The 17,834-nt window shown below is 39.6% G+C and overlaps 1 protein-coding gene across 3 annotated transcripts in view; it reads left to right on the top strand.

The window, feature by feature from the left end:
* LOC106081088 (GATA-binding factor A) overlaps positions 1–15,715 on the top strand; it is a 107,117-nt gene extending 91,402 nt beyond the window's left edge. For 2 of the 3 annotated variants that reach the window (XM_059363077.1, XM_013242809.2), the window contains exons 2-4: positions 9,969–10,646; positions 13,092–13,323; positions 13,391–15,715. In XM_059363077.1, the coding sequence (XP_059219060.1) occupies positions 9,969–10,646; positions 13,092–13,323; positions 13,391–14,241 (1,761 nt within the window). In that variant the 3' untranslated portion in view covers positions 14,242–15,715. The remainder of the gene's footprint in view (positions 1–9,968; positions 10,647–13,091; positions 13,324–13,390) is intronic. The other variant, XM_013242810.2, reaches the window with a different exon arrangement.
* The last annotated feature ends 2,119 nt before the right edge of the window (positions 15,716–17,834 follow it).

Raw genomic sequence — 17,834 nt, 5'->3', positions numbered from 1 at the left:
TTGTATTAGGCCCTTCAATATCCTTCTTCAATTTGACCCAGATCGGTCCAGATTTGGATATAACTGCCATATAGACCAATCCGCCGATTAAAGGTCTTAGGCCCATAAAAGCCACATTTATTATCCGATTTTGCCAAAATTTTGGACAGTGAGTTGTGTTAGGCCCCTCGACATCCTTCCTCAATTTGGCACAGATCGGTCGAGATTTGTATATAGCTGCCTTATAGACCGATCTCTTGATTTAAGGTCTTGGTCCCTTAAAAAGCGCATTTATTGTCCGATTTTGATAAAATTTGGAACAGTGAATTGTGTTAAGCCCTTCGACATCCTTTTTCAATTTAGCCCATATCGGTTCAGATTTGGATATAGCTTCCAATCTTACGTTTTGATTTTTTGAGCCCATAGGAGCCACAATTTTTTTGTCTGATTTGACTGAAATTTTGCACATAGTGTTCTGCTATGACCTCTAACAACTGTGCCAAGTACTGTCCAAATCGGTCAAGAACCTGATATAGCTCCCATATAAACCGATCTCCCGATTTGACTTCTTGAGCCCATGGAAGCCTCAATTTTTATTCGATTTAGCTGAAATTTTGTACATAATATTCAGTTACGACTCCCATTAACGGGTCCAAATACGGTTCAAATTGGTCAAGAACCTGATATCGCTCCCATATAAACCGATCTCCCGATTTGACTTCTTGAGCCCCTGGAAGCCTCAATTTTTATCCGATTTAGCTGAAATTTTGCACATAGTATTCAATTATGACTCCCAATAACGGGTCCAAATACGGTTCAAATCGGTCTATAACCTGATATAGCTCCCATGTAAAACAATCTCCCGATTTGACTTCCTGAGCCCCTGGTAGCCGCAATTATTGTCCGATTTGGCTGAAATTTTGCACATAGTGTTCTATTTTGACTTCCAACAACTGTTCCAAATACGGTTTAAATCTGTGTATAACCTGATATAGCTCCTATATAAACCGATCTTTCGATTTTACTTCTTGAGCCCCTGGAAGCTGCAATTTTTATTCGATTTGGCTGAAATTTTGTACATGGTGTTCTGTTATGACTCCCAATAACTGTGCCAAGTACGGTCCAAATCGGTCAATAACCAGATATATCTCCCATATTTTAGCTGAATTCATGGGTGATGGGTTCCCAAGATTCGACCCGGCCGAACTTAGCACGCTTTTACTTGTTTTTTTTTTTCGTATTGGTTTTTTTCGTTTTTGTTTTGTTCGAGTTTCAGTAGACTTAAGCAGCAGTTATACAGCTCATACCATTCCATAAACTGGGTACCATTGAATCATACATTTTTCAAATTTTTCTATGTATTTTTCTTTTTATATTCAGTTGTATTTTTTCTCAAAGACCGATCATACGTATAAACTAGTTTTGCAACCACTGATCATTAATAACAAGACATGAATTTTTACCGGCACTTGAAAGTTATGGATATTTATAAATAAATTTTTTATGTGAATATTGATTAGGTATTATGGCCATAATAAGTGAGAGCGGAATGTGTAAATATCAAATACAAAATAATCTACCACATGCAAACACCACACGTGTGCTGTGGTGAGGTGAGAAAAGTTGTAATAGAATTTGCCTTAGTATTGGCAAAGCATAACAACTTGCCACTAAGGGGATTGAAAGAGAGAGAGAGAGAGCGCGAGAGAGATTGAATGGGAGAATAAGGTTTTTACATTGCATTGCAAGGCTTGCTCTTCTAGCATTTTGTTCAAACCAGAGGTCTTTCATACACTCGGCTCAAAATAAGAAATAAATGTACCATAAATCTAAATACACACACATTCACATTAAACAAACCTATTTACAGCAAAACTAAAAAGAGAACTATTATGTGACTGCAGAAAATGCGCTCTGGCAGGTTTTAACACACAGAAAGTTTAGGGGGGAGACCCTGGAGCCGAAAACAAAATGTAACGTGCAAAACGCCATTAAATTTTGGTTTTTATGTGCAAGAATTTATGGAAGGCTTTCAATGTTTGTTCCATGCAAAACTCCTATTACCAGAAGAAGAAAAAAACAGAGATGGAGGCCAAATTGGCAGGCCTCTTGTTAAAGCAGTTTATTAAGTGGCAAGATACTATGAGGCATGCGTAGTCCACATCTAAATGCGGCTAGCAACAAAAAGGGGTTGGGCTTAATTTAGAACAACAAACATAATTTATGAAAGCAAAAACTCATTCTACTTTTTTTTTCGTTCAACTTCAAAAGAAGGGAGTTGCTTTAAGCATACTAAATGGGTTTTTGTTATAGAAACATATAAGTTTTTAAGAAAATAAGGGAAAAATACTAATCAGTGAGGGGACTCTATGTAATCTATCGAATTCCCTTAATTAGCCCTCAAACAGTTAATTTTTCTTTATACCTTACACCACTACTATGGTACAGGGTATTATAAGTTAGTACATTTGTTTGTAACAGCCAGAAGGAAGAGCGATAGACCCATTGATAAAGTATACCGATCGACTCAGAATCACTTTCTGCTTCGACTAAGCTAGGTCTGTCTGTCTGTCCGACTGTCTGTCCGTCTGTCTGTCCGTCTGTCCGACTGTCTGTCCGTCTGTCCGACTGTCTGTCCGTCTGTCTGTCCGTCTGCCTGTCTGTTCGTCTACAGGTTGCAGTTTTCATCCGATCGTCTTCAAATTTGGTACAGACAAGTTTTCGGCCTAGAGACGAAGCCGTTTGTCCGATTTGCAATAATATCGCAATGAAATGTTCATTTGTTTACCGATTCTCTCGGAATTTGGCAGTAAGGATTTTCTTATGACTCTCGTCATTTTTGGTGAATTTCAGGGAAATCGGTTCAGATTTAGATATTGCTCTCATATATATATATATATCGCCCGATTTTCACTCCTAGAGCCACTGCAAGCGCATTTATTTAAAGATATTTGCCGGCTTCCACAATATCTTTAAAGTTTGGTCGAAATCGGTTCAGATTTAGATATAGCTCCCATATATATGTTCGTACGATTTTGAGAAATATTGCAATAAAGTTAAATTGTTAACCGATTCTCCGATTTTGGTGGACTGCTAGGGAGAAAAAGTGCAACATAAGAATCATGCATCAGGTTCAGCGAACATGTTATCTTGACATAGGCGGAGCTATGAGGACCACCCCCGCTAGGGCACTGGAGACTATTCTAGATATCTGACCCATTGACATACAGATTAAGTGTGAGACAGCCACTGCGGCTGTGAGACTTAAGGCGATGGGAGAATGGATTGACGATGGGAGCAGCTCATACCATCGCGAAAGGAAGGAAACCTGGATGAACGAGGCACTGCTGCCAGCGGCACTGCCTTGGATTGACGGAACCCTAGTATTGACATCTGGAACATCATGTTACACGGATGGATCAAAGCTAGAGGACAGAGTGGGCCTGGGGGTCTACATTGACAAATCAGGGACTTAGATCTGTTTCAGCCTGCCTGACCACGGATCACGGAATGCGTGAGGTGGTGTGGTGCTAACGCGAGGATGTCGACTGTGAACATCCTTACGGACAGTAAAATTGCCATAAGGGCAATAATAACCAGGACGGTGAGGTCGCGAACAGTCTTCCAGTGTAAGAAGGAGATTAACGACTTCTCTGAGGATGGCAAAATCCGCATCATTTGTGTGTCCGGCCATAACGGAGTAAGAGGAAATGAGAGAGCGGACGATTTGGCGGTGAAGGCCAGAGGACTGCCGTCAATAAACTTGGTTAAACCGAAGCCTTATGAAGTTCGCAAAACTAAGGATGTTGCAGCAATTTCAAACTCACGTTGATTTTTTTTGCATTTTTCGGATATTGATTATGCGATTTTGAGCTCGTTTTTTGAAGGAAAAACATAGGAGTTGCACTAAAGCGATTTTTTTGCGATTATCTTCAATACTGTATACTCAACTCGAAAAATTTTTTCGCATCAAAAATTGAAAATTTTCATAAGGGGTTAGCCTTTCCTAAAAAAATGCAAAAAAAATAAAATGTGAAATTCCAAGTAATTCTGTTCACTTTTCGAATCGTCTTCGAATTTCGAACTGCGGAATGCCTAAAAATTTTCGAAATTCGAAAAAATTAAGGAGTTACAGCGTTGTTGGCCTTGAAAACGACTTTGAATTTTTACGCCCGAAATAAATTGGTTTTTGCTATGTTTTCCATAGCAACCTTAACAGTATCGCTTCATGTAGCACCTCTACGGAAAGGGATTTTTGTCACGAATCCAACGGTGCCTGAAAAATTGTCAGGTTCGCAAAACTGGGGAAGTTACAGCAGTTGCAAACTCACGTTGGTTTTTTTGAATTTTTCGATATCAATTATGCGATTTTGAAGCAATACTCGTAAAGTTTTCAAGGAAATAGAAGAGAGTATTGCTTCATCCAGCACCATTACGGAAAGAGATTTTCTTCACGAATCCAACGGTGTGCTCAGAATTTTGAAGTTCGCAAAACTAAGGATGTTGCAGCAATTTCTAACTCACGTTGATTTTTTTTTGCATTTTTTGGATATTGATTATGCGATTTTGAGCTCGTTTTTTGGAGGAAAAACATAGGAGTTGCACTAAAGCGAGTTTTTTGCGATTATCTTCAATACTGTATACTCAACTCGAAAAATTTTTTCGCATCAAAAATTGAAAATTTTCATAAGGGGTTAGCCTTTCCTAAAAAAATGCAAAAAAAATAAAATGTGAAATTCCAAGTAATTCTGTTCACTTTTCGAATCGTCTTCGAATTTCGAACTGCGGAATGCCTAAAAATTTTCGAAATTCGAAAAAATTAAGGAGTTACAGCGTTGTTGGCCTTGAAAACGACTTTGAATTTTTACGCCCGAAATAAATTGGTTTTTGCTATGTTTTCCATAGCAACCTTAACAGTATCGCTTCATGTAGCACCTCTACGGAAAGGGATTTTTGTCACGAATCCAACGGTGCCTGAAAAATTGTCAGGTTCGCAAAACTGGGGAAGTTACAGCAGTTGCAAACTCACGTTGGTTTTTTTGAATTTTTCGATATCAATTATGCGATTTTGAAGCAATACTCGTAAAGTTTTCAAGGAAATAGAAGAGAGTATTGCTTCATCCAGCACCATTACGGAAAGAGATTTTCTTCACGAATCCAACGGTGTGCTCAGAATTTTGAAGTTCGCAAAACTAAGGATGTTGCAGCAATTTCTAACTCACGTTGATTTTTTTTTGCATTTTTTGGATATTGATTATGCGATTTTGAGCTCGTTTTTTGGAGGAAAAACATAGGAGTTGCACTAAAGCGAGTTTTTTGCGATTATCTTCAATACTGTATACTCAACTCGAAAAATTTTTTCGCATCAAAAATTGAAAATTTTCATAAGGGGTTAGGGGTTAGCCTTTCCTAAAAAAATGCAAAAAAAATAAAATGTGAAATTCCAAGTAATTCTGTTCACTTTTCGAATCGTCTTCGAATTTCGAACTGCGGAATGCCTAAAAATTTTCGAAATTCGAAAAAATTAAGGAGTTACAGCGTTGTTGGCCTTGAAAACGACTTTGAATTTTTACGCCCGAAATAAATTGGTTTTTGCTATGTTTTCCATAGCAACCTTAACAGTATCGCTTCATGTAGCACCTCTACGGAAAGGGATTTTTGTCACGAATCCAACGGTGCCTGAAAAATTGTCAGGTTCGCAAAACTGGGGAAGTTACAGCAGTTGCAAACTCACGTTGGTTTTTTTGAATTTTTCGATATCAATTATGCGATTTTGAAGCAATACTCGTAAAGTTTTCAAGGAAATAGAAGAGAGTATTGCTTCATCCAGCACCATTACGGAAAGAGATTTTCTTCACGAATCCAACGGTGTGCTCAGAATTTTGAAGTTCGCAAAACTAAGGATGTTGCAGCAATTTCTAACTCACGTTGATTTTTTTTTGCATTTTTTGGATATTGATTATGCGATTTTGAGCTCGTTTTTTGGAGGAAAAACATAGGAGTTGCACTAAAGCGAGTTTTTTGCGATTATCTTCAATACTGTATACTCAACTCGAAAAATTTTTTCGCATCAAAAATTTAAAATTTTCATAAGGGGTTAGCCTTTCCTAAAAAAAATGCAAAAAAAATAAAATGTGAAATTCCAAGTAATTCTGTTCACTTTACGAATCGTCTTCGAATTTCGAACTGCGGAATGCCTAAAAATTTTCGAAATTCGAAAAAATGAAGGAGTTACAGCGCTGTTGGCCTTGAAAACGACTTTGAATTTTTACGCCCAAAATAAATTGGTTTTTGCTATGTTTTCCATAGCAACCTTAACAGTATCGCTTCATGTAGCACCTCTACGGAAAGGGATTTTTGTCACGAATCCAACGGTGCCTGAAAAATTGTCAGGTTCGCAAAACTGGGGAAGTTACAGCAGTTGCAAACTCACGTTGGTTTTTTTGAATTTTTCGATATCAATTATGCGATTTTGAAGCAATACTCGTAAAGTTTTCAAGGAAATAGAAGAGAGTATTGCTTCATCCAGCACCATTACGGAAAGAGATTTTCTTCACGAATCCAACGGTGTGCTCAGAATTTTGAAGTTCGCAAAACTAAGGATGTTGCAGCAATTTCTAACTCACGTTGATTTTTTTTTGCATTTTTTGGATATTGATTATGCGATTTTGAGCTCGTTTTTTGGAGGAAAAACATAGGAGTTGCACTAAAGCGAGTTTTTTGCGATTATCTTCAATACTGTATACTCAACTCGAAAAATTTTTTCGCATCAAAAATTGAAAATTTTCATAAGGGGTTAGCCTTTCCCAAAAAAATGCAAAAAAAATAAAATGTGAAATTCCAAGTAATTCTGTTCACTTTACGAATCGTCTTCGAATTTCGAACTGCGGAATGCCTAAAAATTTTCGAATTTCGAAAAAATTAAGGAGTTACAGCGTTGTTGGCCTTGAAAACGACTTTAAATTACGCCCAAAATAAATTGGTTTGTCTTATAAGTCTCGTCATTATTGATTAACTTCATAGAAATCGGTTCAAATTAAGATATATAGCTCCCATATACATGTTCGTCCGATTTGGACTTGTATTGCAATAATTCTACCATACTAATGACAATACCATAACTCTGACTGTCCGCGCTGTAGGCCTTCCGACGAACGCTAGCATTCGCTTGAAATTTACCACAAATACTTCTTTTAAGAGAAAGGCCAGTTAGGATTGTAAATAGGCCAAACTAAGTCCTTATTTTAGTACGGCTGTCTATATAAACCTATCTCCCGATTTCACTTCTGGGAGCTCAATTTTAAACAAATTCGTCTGAAACTTTGCAAGTAGTGTTCTGTTTCAACAATTGTGCCAAGTGTGGTCCGAATGGGTCCATAATCCTTTATGGCTCCCAAGTAAACCGTTTCTCCGATTTGATTTTTGAACCCCTAGGGAGTAATATTTATATCCAATTTGGCTTAAATTTTGCACAATGATGCCCATGATATTAAAGGTAAAGCATTTTAAGTACATTATAGAGTTCGACTTTCAACACTTTAGTCCAATGGGCACCCTAATGGTCTAGAAGTCAATACGAGATATCGATTTATAGGGGACCAAATCTTCTTGGCTAGCTATTTGGAAATTTTACGTTTTACTTTTTGGTTGGAATTTATGCGATGCGTATTTGAGTCGGGTTCCTGCCCGGGCGCCATTTCCAATTGGTTCTTATGCTGATAGAGCTTCAGAGTATGGACAAATTACAAATGGCGCCCGAGCAGGGACCCAACTCAAATACACATTGTCAAAATTCCAAACCCAAGCCTGTTAATATTAGAGGAACAGAACCAATTCTAAGTCTTGACCCACACTCACTCAGCTGAGTTTACCTACTCAGGCGCGAACAATTAATTAAATATACCAGAAAATAAGGGTTGCAAAGCAAGAGATATAAGTTTATATGGGAAATACCCCGGACTAAGTGCCGAAGGTTATGACTATAATAACATTTGTACCTTAAATTTCTCAAGGAATATAAACGAGTTATATTAACTACCTACATTTATATATAGGCCAATTTAGACCATAATCAACATGCATTTAAATGAACATAACCTAGTTTAACTTAAAAAATTTTAGTTCAATTGACACTCTAACGGTTAAAAAGTGAAATCGAAACATTGGTTAATTGGGACCTACATCGTGTTGGCTGGGGGTTCGAAATTTTTGCCGTAAGTATTTGAGTCATGTCCCTGCTGGGACGCCATAAGTAACTGACTCATATACTAATAGAGCTTCAGCACATGGACTAATTAGAAATGGCGCCCGAGCAGGGACCCTATCAAGGGAACATCGGTTTGCAAACTTTCAATGGTAGAAAAAGAAACCAACTGCATGTCTTGGCCTAGAGTCGCTCAGCTGAATTTACCTACGCAGAAGCGAACGGTAGCATACATCATAGAAGATTATTTTATATGGGAATTACACCGAGCTATTTGGAAAATTTTAGCAAAATCGATGAATAAATGCACTTGCAGTGGCTCTAGAAGAGAAAATCGGGCGAAATACATATATGGCAGCTATATCTATATCGGAACCGATACCATTGAAAGTTTACAAACCGATGTTCCCTTGATAGAGTTCCTGCTGGGACGCCATAAGTAATTGTCTCATATACTAATAGAGCTTCAGCACATGGACCAATTACAAATGGCGCCCGAGCAGGGACCCTATCAAGGGAACATCAGTTTGCAAACTTTCAATGTTAGAAGAAGAAACCAACTGCATGTCTTGGCCTAGAGTCGCTCAGCTGGATTTACCTACGCAGAAGCGAACGGTAGCATACATCACAGAAGATTATTTTATATGGGAATTACACCGGGCTATTTGCAAAATTTTAGCAAAATCGGTGAATAAATGCGCTTGCAGTGGCTCTAGAAGTGAAAATCGGGCGAAATACATATATGGCAGCTATATCTATATCGGAACCGATACCATTGAAAGTTTACAAACCGATGTTCCCTTGATAGGGTTCCTGCTCGGGCGCCATTTGTAATTGACTCATATACTAATAGAGCTTCAGCACATGGACCAATTACAAATGGCGCCCGAGCAGGGACCCTATCAAGGGAACATCGGTTTGCAAACTTTCAATGGTAGAAGAAGAAACCAAGTCTTGGCCTAAAGTCGCTCAGCTGAACTTACCTACGCAGAAGCGAACGGTAGCATACATCATAGAAGATTATTTTATATGGGAATTACACCGGGCTATTTGCAAAATTTTAGCAAAATCGGTGAATAAATGCGCTTGCAGAGGCTCTAGAAGTGAAAATCGGGCGAAATACATATATGGCAGCTATATCTATATCGGAACCGATTTCTTTGAAATTCACCACTAATATTACAAGTCACAAGAAAATCCTTCCGCCAAATTTCGAGAGTTTGTACACAAATTAACATGGACAGACGGACAGACATATAGACAGACACGCAGACAAACATAGCTAAATCGAATCAGAAAGTGATTCTGAGTCGATCGGTATACTTATCAGTGGGTCTATGTCTTTTTTAGAGTACAAATAAAGACCAATCTAGACAATACTCGACATGACTTTTATAGGTCATGACAAAGTTAGGTTAGGTTGAAAAGATGATGCGGATATTAATCCGGCACATGCTATTGTTGTGCGCTCTAAATACTAAAAAAGTAACCTCGTAAAAGAAAGAAGTTAGGAATTTCGTGCTACAAAGTTCAACCTGCACAATTGTAATCAAATTGGACTCCTTAATAAGAGAGCTTTGTTATGTGGCGCCCGAGCAGAGACCCATGACTATGTCAAGTAAGATCCGAATCGATCCATAATTTCATATATGTAGCTCCCATAATACGACCGATACGACTTCTTGAACTTCTAAGACTTTAAGCGATGACTACCGTCACCGTTTTATTTGATTTTTAATTTACTCACTAATTCCTCATTATATTCTGTTTCATTTTTTCTTTTCAGTCAAATTCGGATCAACTAACAACGCGAGATCAATTGTTGCTGCAGCAAGATCTGAGAGCATCCAATTCTTCCGCCAGCAATCATCAATACCATCAGGCACTGAGTCAGAAATATTCCCTGAGTTCCTCATTGGATCAACAACAGGATTTTCCCCTGCATACAGCCAAAATGTATCACTCCAGTGCTGGTTATCCTGATCTCAGCGGCACAACAGCCGGCAGTGGTGTTAGTTCTTATCATCAACAGGCCGCTGCAGCTGCCGCCACCGTCAGTGCTCCTGTGTATGTGCCCTCAAATCGTGCACTGACCAATTCACAATTTCAACATGTCGCCGCTCATTTTGGCACTGCAGCAGCCCAAAATGCTTGGACCTCAGATAGTTTTGGCACAGCGCATGCTCAACTGCCACCACAATTCTATACCCAAAATGCCGTTATGATGGGTTCATGGCGTGCCGCATATGATCCCACCGGTTTTCAACGATCCTCTCCCTATGATAGTGCCATTGATTTTCAATTTGGCGAAGGAAGGGAATGCGTCAATTGTGGCGCCATAAGCACACCTCTATGGCGAAGAGATGGTACGGGTCATTATCTGTGTAACGCTTGCGGATTGTATCACAAAATGAACGGTATGAATCGACCGTTGATCAAGCCAAGCAAGCGATTGGTGAGTGCAGTGAGTGTTAATTCCAATATTTTTTTAAAGAAATTTTTGAAAAGAAAAAATTTTTAAATTTTAAATGGTTAAGGAATTTAAAAAACAAAAGCTTAAGACTGAAAATATCCAGAAATTAGACAATTTGGAATAAAAAACAGTTTAGCCAAATTTAATAAGAATTGTGTGTTACAAATGCTCATCGGTTTTTATGGGAGCTATATAGGTTTATAGTTAGATTTCGCTTTAATCGCCATGCCATTCGGCCATGACCGATTTCAACCTACAAAAATTTTTATTGAATTGGTCACCCTAAGAGTGGACACGAAGTCAAATCAGAACATAGATTTGTAAAGACCCAAGGCTGCTGGTTTAGAATTTCCGCAGTGTGTATTTAAGTCGGGTCCCTGCTCGGGCGCCATTTATGTTTGGTCAATGATGCTGTATGAGTATATGGATTAAATACATATATCGTGCAAGCAGGGACTCAACTCAAATGCGCATCGAGGCAAATTCCGAAACCGTCGGAAACTTGGACATATTAGGTTTAAATCATTAATAAAGTGGCACAAGAGTACCAGCTCCAGAACTTGCCTGAGTGTCGAGCAGCTGGATTTTCCTACTCAGACAATTGCTTGAACAGAGGCATAAATTAGGGTGCAACATCAAAGGGTATGTCGCAGAAAACCTACAGAGACACCGTAGAAAACCTACAGAGACCCCGTAGAAAACCTACGGAGACACCTCATATTCGACCAAAAAGAGTCGGCTGATAATGGACGGATGGTAAATCTCAAATTTCCAACATTTTGCCAAACTGTAAAAGAATTGGAGGACGGTGGCGCTTAGGTTAGCATGCCCACCTATAACGCAGAACGCCTGCGTTCGAATCCTGGCGAGACCATCAGAAACAATTTTCAACGATGGTCTCCCCTCCTAATGCTGGCAACATTTGTGAGGTACTGCCATGTAAAAACTGCTCTCCGAAGTGGTGTCGCACTGTAGCTCTCCGTTCGGGCTCGGCTTAAAAAAGGAGGCCTCCTATCATTAAGCTTAAACTTCAATCGGGCTGCACTAATTGATATGTGAGTAGTTTGCCCCTGTTCCTTAGCGGTACAGGGCCATTAGGTTGACCGCCAGTATGTTCATGGGCAAAATTTCCAAAAATTTTAGAAAAAAAAATTACTGTCTTCAGGTGCTTATTAGTTTATATGGGATCTACATTGGGTTAGGAAGCCATTTCTCCCTTCTGGACAGAGCTTAACTTATAAAATTAAAGTCAAGGGTGGTCAAGAAATCAAATCGAATGATAGGTTTGTAGAGGCCAAAACCTCATTAGCTGCGAGCTTGAAATTTTCGCGATGCGGCTGTGAGTTGTGTCCCTGCTCGGGCGCCATTTATAGTAAGTCCATGATACTCTATCATTGTATAGATCAAATACAAATAATACCCGAGCAAGGACTTAACTCATAGATGCAAATTTCGAAACCTTAGCTAACGAGGAAACATCAGGTTTCAATCATGCCCATAGTGACAGAACAGCACCAGCTCCAAGTCTTCACATAGAGTCGCCCAGCTAGAATTACCTAATCAGACGCAAAGAATTGCTTAAGCAGTTGGGAAAGTTTAGGTTGGCCTCCGAAGGATGTGCCGTATAATACCTTAGCGACCATATCCCTACCGAAAATAATGCAAAAGTCTTCCCGTAATGGGCAGATGGAAGAATAGACTCAGGCAGATCTCAACTTTCAAAAGTTTTGTCAACTTAAATAAGATTTGCTGTCTAAAGGTTATGATCGATTTCACCATACTCGTCAAGCATTTTATAGCTCATGACAGAGAGCGACTTACAATATTTTAGTCCAAGAAGTTAAATCGGAACTCGAATTATAAGGACCCAAACTTCGTTAGCTGCTGGGTTGGTATTTCCTCCGCAGGTGTTTGAATTGGGTCCCTGCTCGGGCGCCATTTGTTATTTGTCTATGTACGGATGCTCTATACATTCATAGACCAAAAGTAAAAGGCGCCCAAGCCGGGACGCAATTCAAACATGTGTCGCAGAAATACCAACCCCTCAGCTAACGAGAATTGGTTCCCTATAATCCAATTTCGATTTAACTTCTTGACCATCCTTAGGGAGCCAATTGGATTAAAATTTACCTACTCAGATGGAAAGAATTAAAATGAACAGAGCCACAAATGGCCACCTAAGGATTGGACGTAGTTTATCGAATATATCCGACCGAAAAGAATGTGAGTGTCATCCCATAAGTTACAGACAGAAGGACAGACATTGCTTATGTTAAATGCGCCTCCTGGGCTCTGGGAACAATAGTTTACACGTTTACATGCAGTACGACAAAGTTTGTATGCCTTCCTAAGATGCCTTATCCATTTAAAAGCTTAAAATCTTTTCTAGCTTCTTTCTACTGCAAAAACTAATCTTATTCCTTACATTCTTTCCAGACCGCCACTCGTCGCTTGGGTTTATGCTGCACAAATTGTGGCACACGCACAACCACCCTATGGAGACGCAATAATGAAGGCGAGCCGGTGTGCAATGCTTGTGGGCTGTACTTCAAATTGCATGGCGTCAATCGGCCTTTGGCCATGCGTAAAGACGGCATTCAGACTAGAAAGCGAAAACCAAAGAAAACGGGAAATTCCAATGAAAATGGCAAGGAGATTAAAGAAGATGGTAAGAAGAAACAAAAATAAATAGAAAATCAAAAACAAAACTAAATAAAACAAAATTTTATCCACAGATCTCAAACCCTCCATGGGCATGGAACGTCACAGTCTGCCGGGTTCCCTGACCTCCAAATTACAAAATGACTTGGCTGTTAAAAGTGCTGGCTCCAGTTCGGCCTTGCATAATCTCAGCCTAGGTTCGGCAGCCTCTAGTGCCGCCCTACACAGCACCCTAAGCCATCATATGCATTTCCCAGCCTCTTCAGCGCAACAAAGTAGACTTACCAATAACAGTGGAGTATCTCATACCTCCTCCTCATCGGCTTCGGGTAACTCCTCAACGGTGGGCTCTCTAACCAACACCTCCTCTTCCTCCGTCGCCTCTGGCAATTTGAATTCCAGCCACAACAATAGCCTGTACTCGCCCTCAGCATTGGCGGCCCAAGCGAATTTAAATCATAGCCAATTGTCCAGTTCAGCCTTTGGTAGTCAAAAATACGAACATTTACTAAGCGGCAGTAATTCCCTGTCCAATGGCCTAAGTTCGTCTTCGACTCCCACCTCGAATTATCATGCCCACCATCTACATCATCACCATCATCATGCAGCTGCAGCAGCAGCTCATCATGCAGCCTCAGCAGCCCATCATCATCACCATCATCATTCGCCATCTTCGCTATCACATCAGGTGGGCACTTCGGCAAGCAGCGGTGGCAGTCTGGGAGGTTATAGTGTAAAATCGGAGACTAATGCCACCAACTATGATTATGTCAATAATTGCTATTTTGGTTCTTCATTTGGAGCTTTGAGTGGTTCGCCGGCTACCTCGGCGGGTATGCATGGTGCCACAGCCTCTGATATGGCGGGGGTATATCATCATCAACACAATGTCATACAGGCGGCCAAACTAATGGCCACATCGTAAAAAATATGGTTGGGAGACAGACAGTATTATGAGAAAAAAAGACCCTACACGAAAATTTAAAAATGGAGCCTTTTAGAGTTGAAATTTCTTTGATCAGCAACAGTTTAAGATAACATCAGATTTTGTTACCGTTTAAAATATTTTTAAAGATTTTTGTTTTAAAATTTTGGTCATACGTTACGTTTCCACTAATCAAGCTTTATTTGGGCAAATAAGTGAAAACTTTATACCGCATTAGATTATATTACTTTGTGAAATATTTTTAAAGAATTTTGTGCAAAATTTGTGCTATACCTTACGTTACGTTTGCATTAATGATGCTTGAATTAATTCACTCCATCTCCTTGTATCATAATTATCTAATCAAACACAAGTAAATCACACCAATTCTGTAACCACTTGAAAAGTTTTTCAGAATTTTGTGCAAAATTTATGTTACAACAGACAGGCTACCTCCAGGAATCTTCGCCCTAATATGTGTTTCTATTAACTTCTCAAGTGTCTTCAGCATAAAGGATAATAGACTAATAGGATGAAAATCTCTCGACTTCGCGTGGCGAGGTTTTCCTGCTTTCGGAATGAAAATGACCTTCGTGTCCCTGAGTATATATCCCTAAGCCAAGGAACCAGTCTATCAGACACAGCTTGCAATTCAACCGGTGATACATCATCAGGATCTGGCGTCTTAAAGGTGTCGAAACTTCTTATCGCCCAAAGGATTTTCAGCTCAGACACAATTTCCCTTATAACTTTCGACGAATGCATGCCAGTGACAAACCATTCTGGGAAATGTGTATCAACGAGTAAAAATTGCAAATTTTGCCCATGAACATTCCACTAAGGAACAGGGGCAAACTGTTCACATATCAATGAGTGCAGTCCGATTCAAGTTTAAGCTCAATGATAAGGGGCCTCCTTTTTATAACCAAGACCGAACGGCGTGCCGCTGTGCGACACCTCTTTAGAGAGAAGTTTTACATGGCATAGTACCTCACAAATGTTGCCAGCATTAGGAGGGGAAAACCACCGCTGAACATTTTTTCTGATGGTCTCGCCTGGATTCAAACCCACACGTTCAGCGTCATAGGCGGACATGCTAACCTCTGCGCTACGGTGGTCGAGTAGTTCTAATGTTTTCTCACTAGACATTGTCTCTGACTTCTGAATATACCCCACCATAATGGGCCTAGAGGACAGAATCTTCCTTAGCCTAGAGGCCTCAGATGTATTCTCCTCGGAGCTGCAGAATTTCACCCAGGATTTGATCTGAGCCTTTCTAAGCTCGCCCTTATATTTTCTTAGCTCAGCCTTATAGATATCGATATCACCGCAATTCAAGTAGTCTCCCTCTACGGGCAAAGTACAAAACCTGATTTTGCTTGCTGAGAGAACACACATTTGAGAGTTTGTGCAACAAGAGAGCAAAAAAGAGCACAAAAATTTAAAAGTAGGGAAAAATAAGAAAATGATTTTGGATTTTAGAAATTCTTACATATTTTCGTCAAAATACTAGAAGAACTTGTTCATGTATTTTAAGTTCCATTCATGCATATTATGTTCAAAATTGATTATGAATGAAGTTATGAAAAAATTCCTTAAAATTTTTTTTTGTGTGAGTCTGTTCGGACTATGTGTGATCTCAGTTCTTGAATCCTTGGCATTGGTTGGTAGGTCAGCAAGGATTGTAAATGGGCCAAATCGGTTTGATGTTTAAGTATAGTTTCCAGCTAAACCTATCTTCCATTTACCCTTTTTGAACCCACCACCGAAAGATGGGGGTAAAGCCTTGGCCCCATTTTGTCATTCCGTTTGCAACACATTGAAATATCGATTTCCGACCCTATAAAGTATATATATTCTTGATCAGCGTAAAAATCTAAAACGATCTAGCCATGTCCGTCCATCTGTCTGTTGAAATCACGCTACAGTCTTTAAAATTGGGATATTGAGCTGAAACTTTACACAGATTCTTTTTTTGTCCATAAGCAGGTTAAGTTCGAAGATGAGTTATATCGAACTATATTTTGATATAGCTCCCATATAGACCGATCTGCCGATATAGGGTCTTAGGCTCATAAAAGCCACATTTATTATCCGATTTTGCTGAAATTTGGGACAAAGAGTTGTGTTGGCCCAGATCGGTCCAGATTTGGATACAGCTGCATATAGACCGATCCGCCGATTAAATGTCTTGGGCCAATAAAAGGTGCATTTATGGTCCCATGTCCCCGATTTTTGGGGCAGCGAGTTGTGTTAGGTCCTTCGAAATCATTCTTCAATTTGGCCCAGATCGATTCAGATTTGGATATAGCTGCCATATAGACCGATCTCTCGAATTAAGGTTTTAGGCCCATAAAAGGCGCATTTATTATTCGATGTCGCCGAAATTTGGGACAGTGAGTTGCGTTAAACCTTTAGATGTCCTTCTTCAATTTGGCCCAGATCGGTCAAGATTTGAATATAGCTGTCATATAGACTGATCCGCCGATTTAGGGTCTTGGGCCCATAAAAGCCATATTTATAATCCGATTTCACCGAAATTTGGCACAGTGAGTTGTGTTAGGTCAATCGACATTTTTCTGCAACTTGGCCCAAATTGGTCCAGATTTGGATATAGCTTCCATATAGGCCGATCTCTCGATTTAAGGTTTTGGGCCCATAAAAGGCGCATTTATTGTTCGATTTTACCAAAATTTGGGACAGTGAGTTGTGTTAGGCTCTTTGACATCCTTCTTCAATTTGGCACAGATTGGTCTACATTTGGATATAGCTGCCATATAGACCGATCTCTCGATTTAAGGTTTTGGGCCCATAAAAGGGCGCACTTATAATCCGATTTCACCGAAATTTGGGACAGCGAGATGTGTTAGGCAAATCGACATTTTTCTGCAACTTGCCCCAAATCGGTCCACATTTGGATATAGCTTCCATATAGGCCGATCTCTCGATTTAAGGTTTTTGGCCCATAAAAGGCGTATTTATTGTTCGATTTTGCCAATATTTGGGACAGTGAGTTGTGTTAGGCCCTTTGACATCCTTCTTCAATTTTGCCCAGATCGGTCCAGATTTGGATATAGCTGCCATATAGACCAATCTCTCGATTTAAGGTTTTTTGGAACCATAAAGGTGCATTTATTATCTGATGTCGCCGAAATTTGGAACAGTGAGTTAGGTAAAGCCCCTCTACATATTTTTGCAATTGGACCCCAATCGGTTCAGATTTTGATATAGCTTCCATATAGGCCGATCTCTCGATTTAAGGTTTTTGGCCCATAAAAGGCGTATTTATTGTTCGATTTTGCCAATATTTGGGACAGTGAGTTGTGTTAGGCCCTTTGACATCCTTCTTCAATTTGGCACAGATTGGTCTACATTTAGATATAGCTGCCATATAGACCGATCTCTCTTTTTAAGGTTTTGGGCCCATAAAGTCGCATTTATTATACGATTTAGCTGAAATTTGGGACAGTGAGTTAGGTAAAGCCCCTCTACACATTTTTGCAATTGGACCCCGATCGGTTCAGATTTGGATATTGCTGCCATATAGACCGATATCTCGATTTAAGGTTTTTTGGTCCCATAAAGGTGCATTT

This window comes from Stomoxys calcitrans, chromosome 2, assembly GCF_963082655.1.
Source record: "Stomoxys calcitrans chromosome 2, idStoCalc2.1, whole genome shotgun sequence".
Lineage (NCBI taxonomy): Eukaryota > Metazoa > Arthropoda > Insecta > Diptera > Muscidae > Stomoxys > Stomoxys calcitrans.
This window is presented reverse-complemented; position numbering and strand designations above follow the sequence as displayed.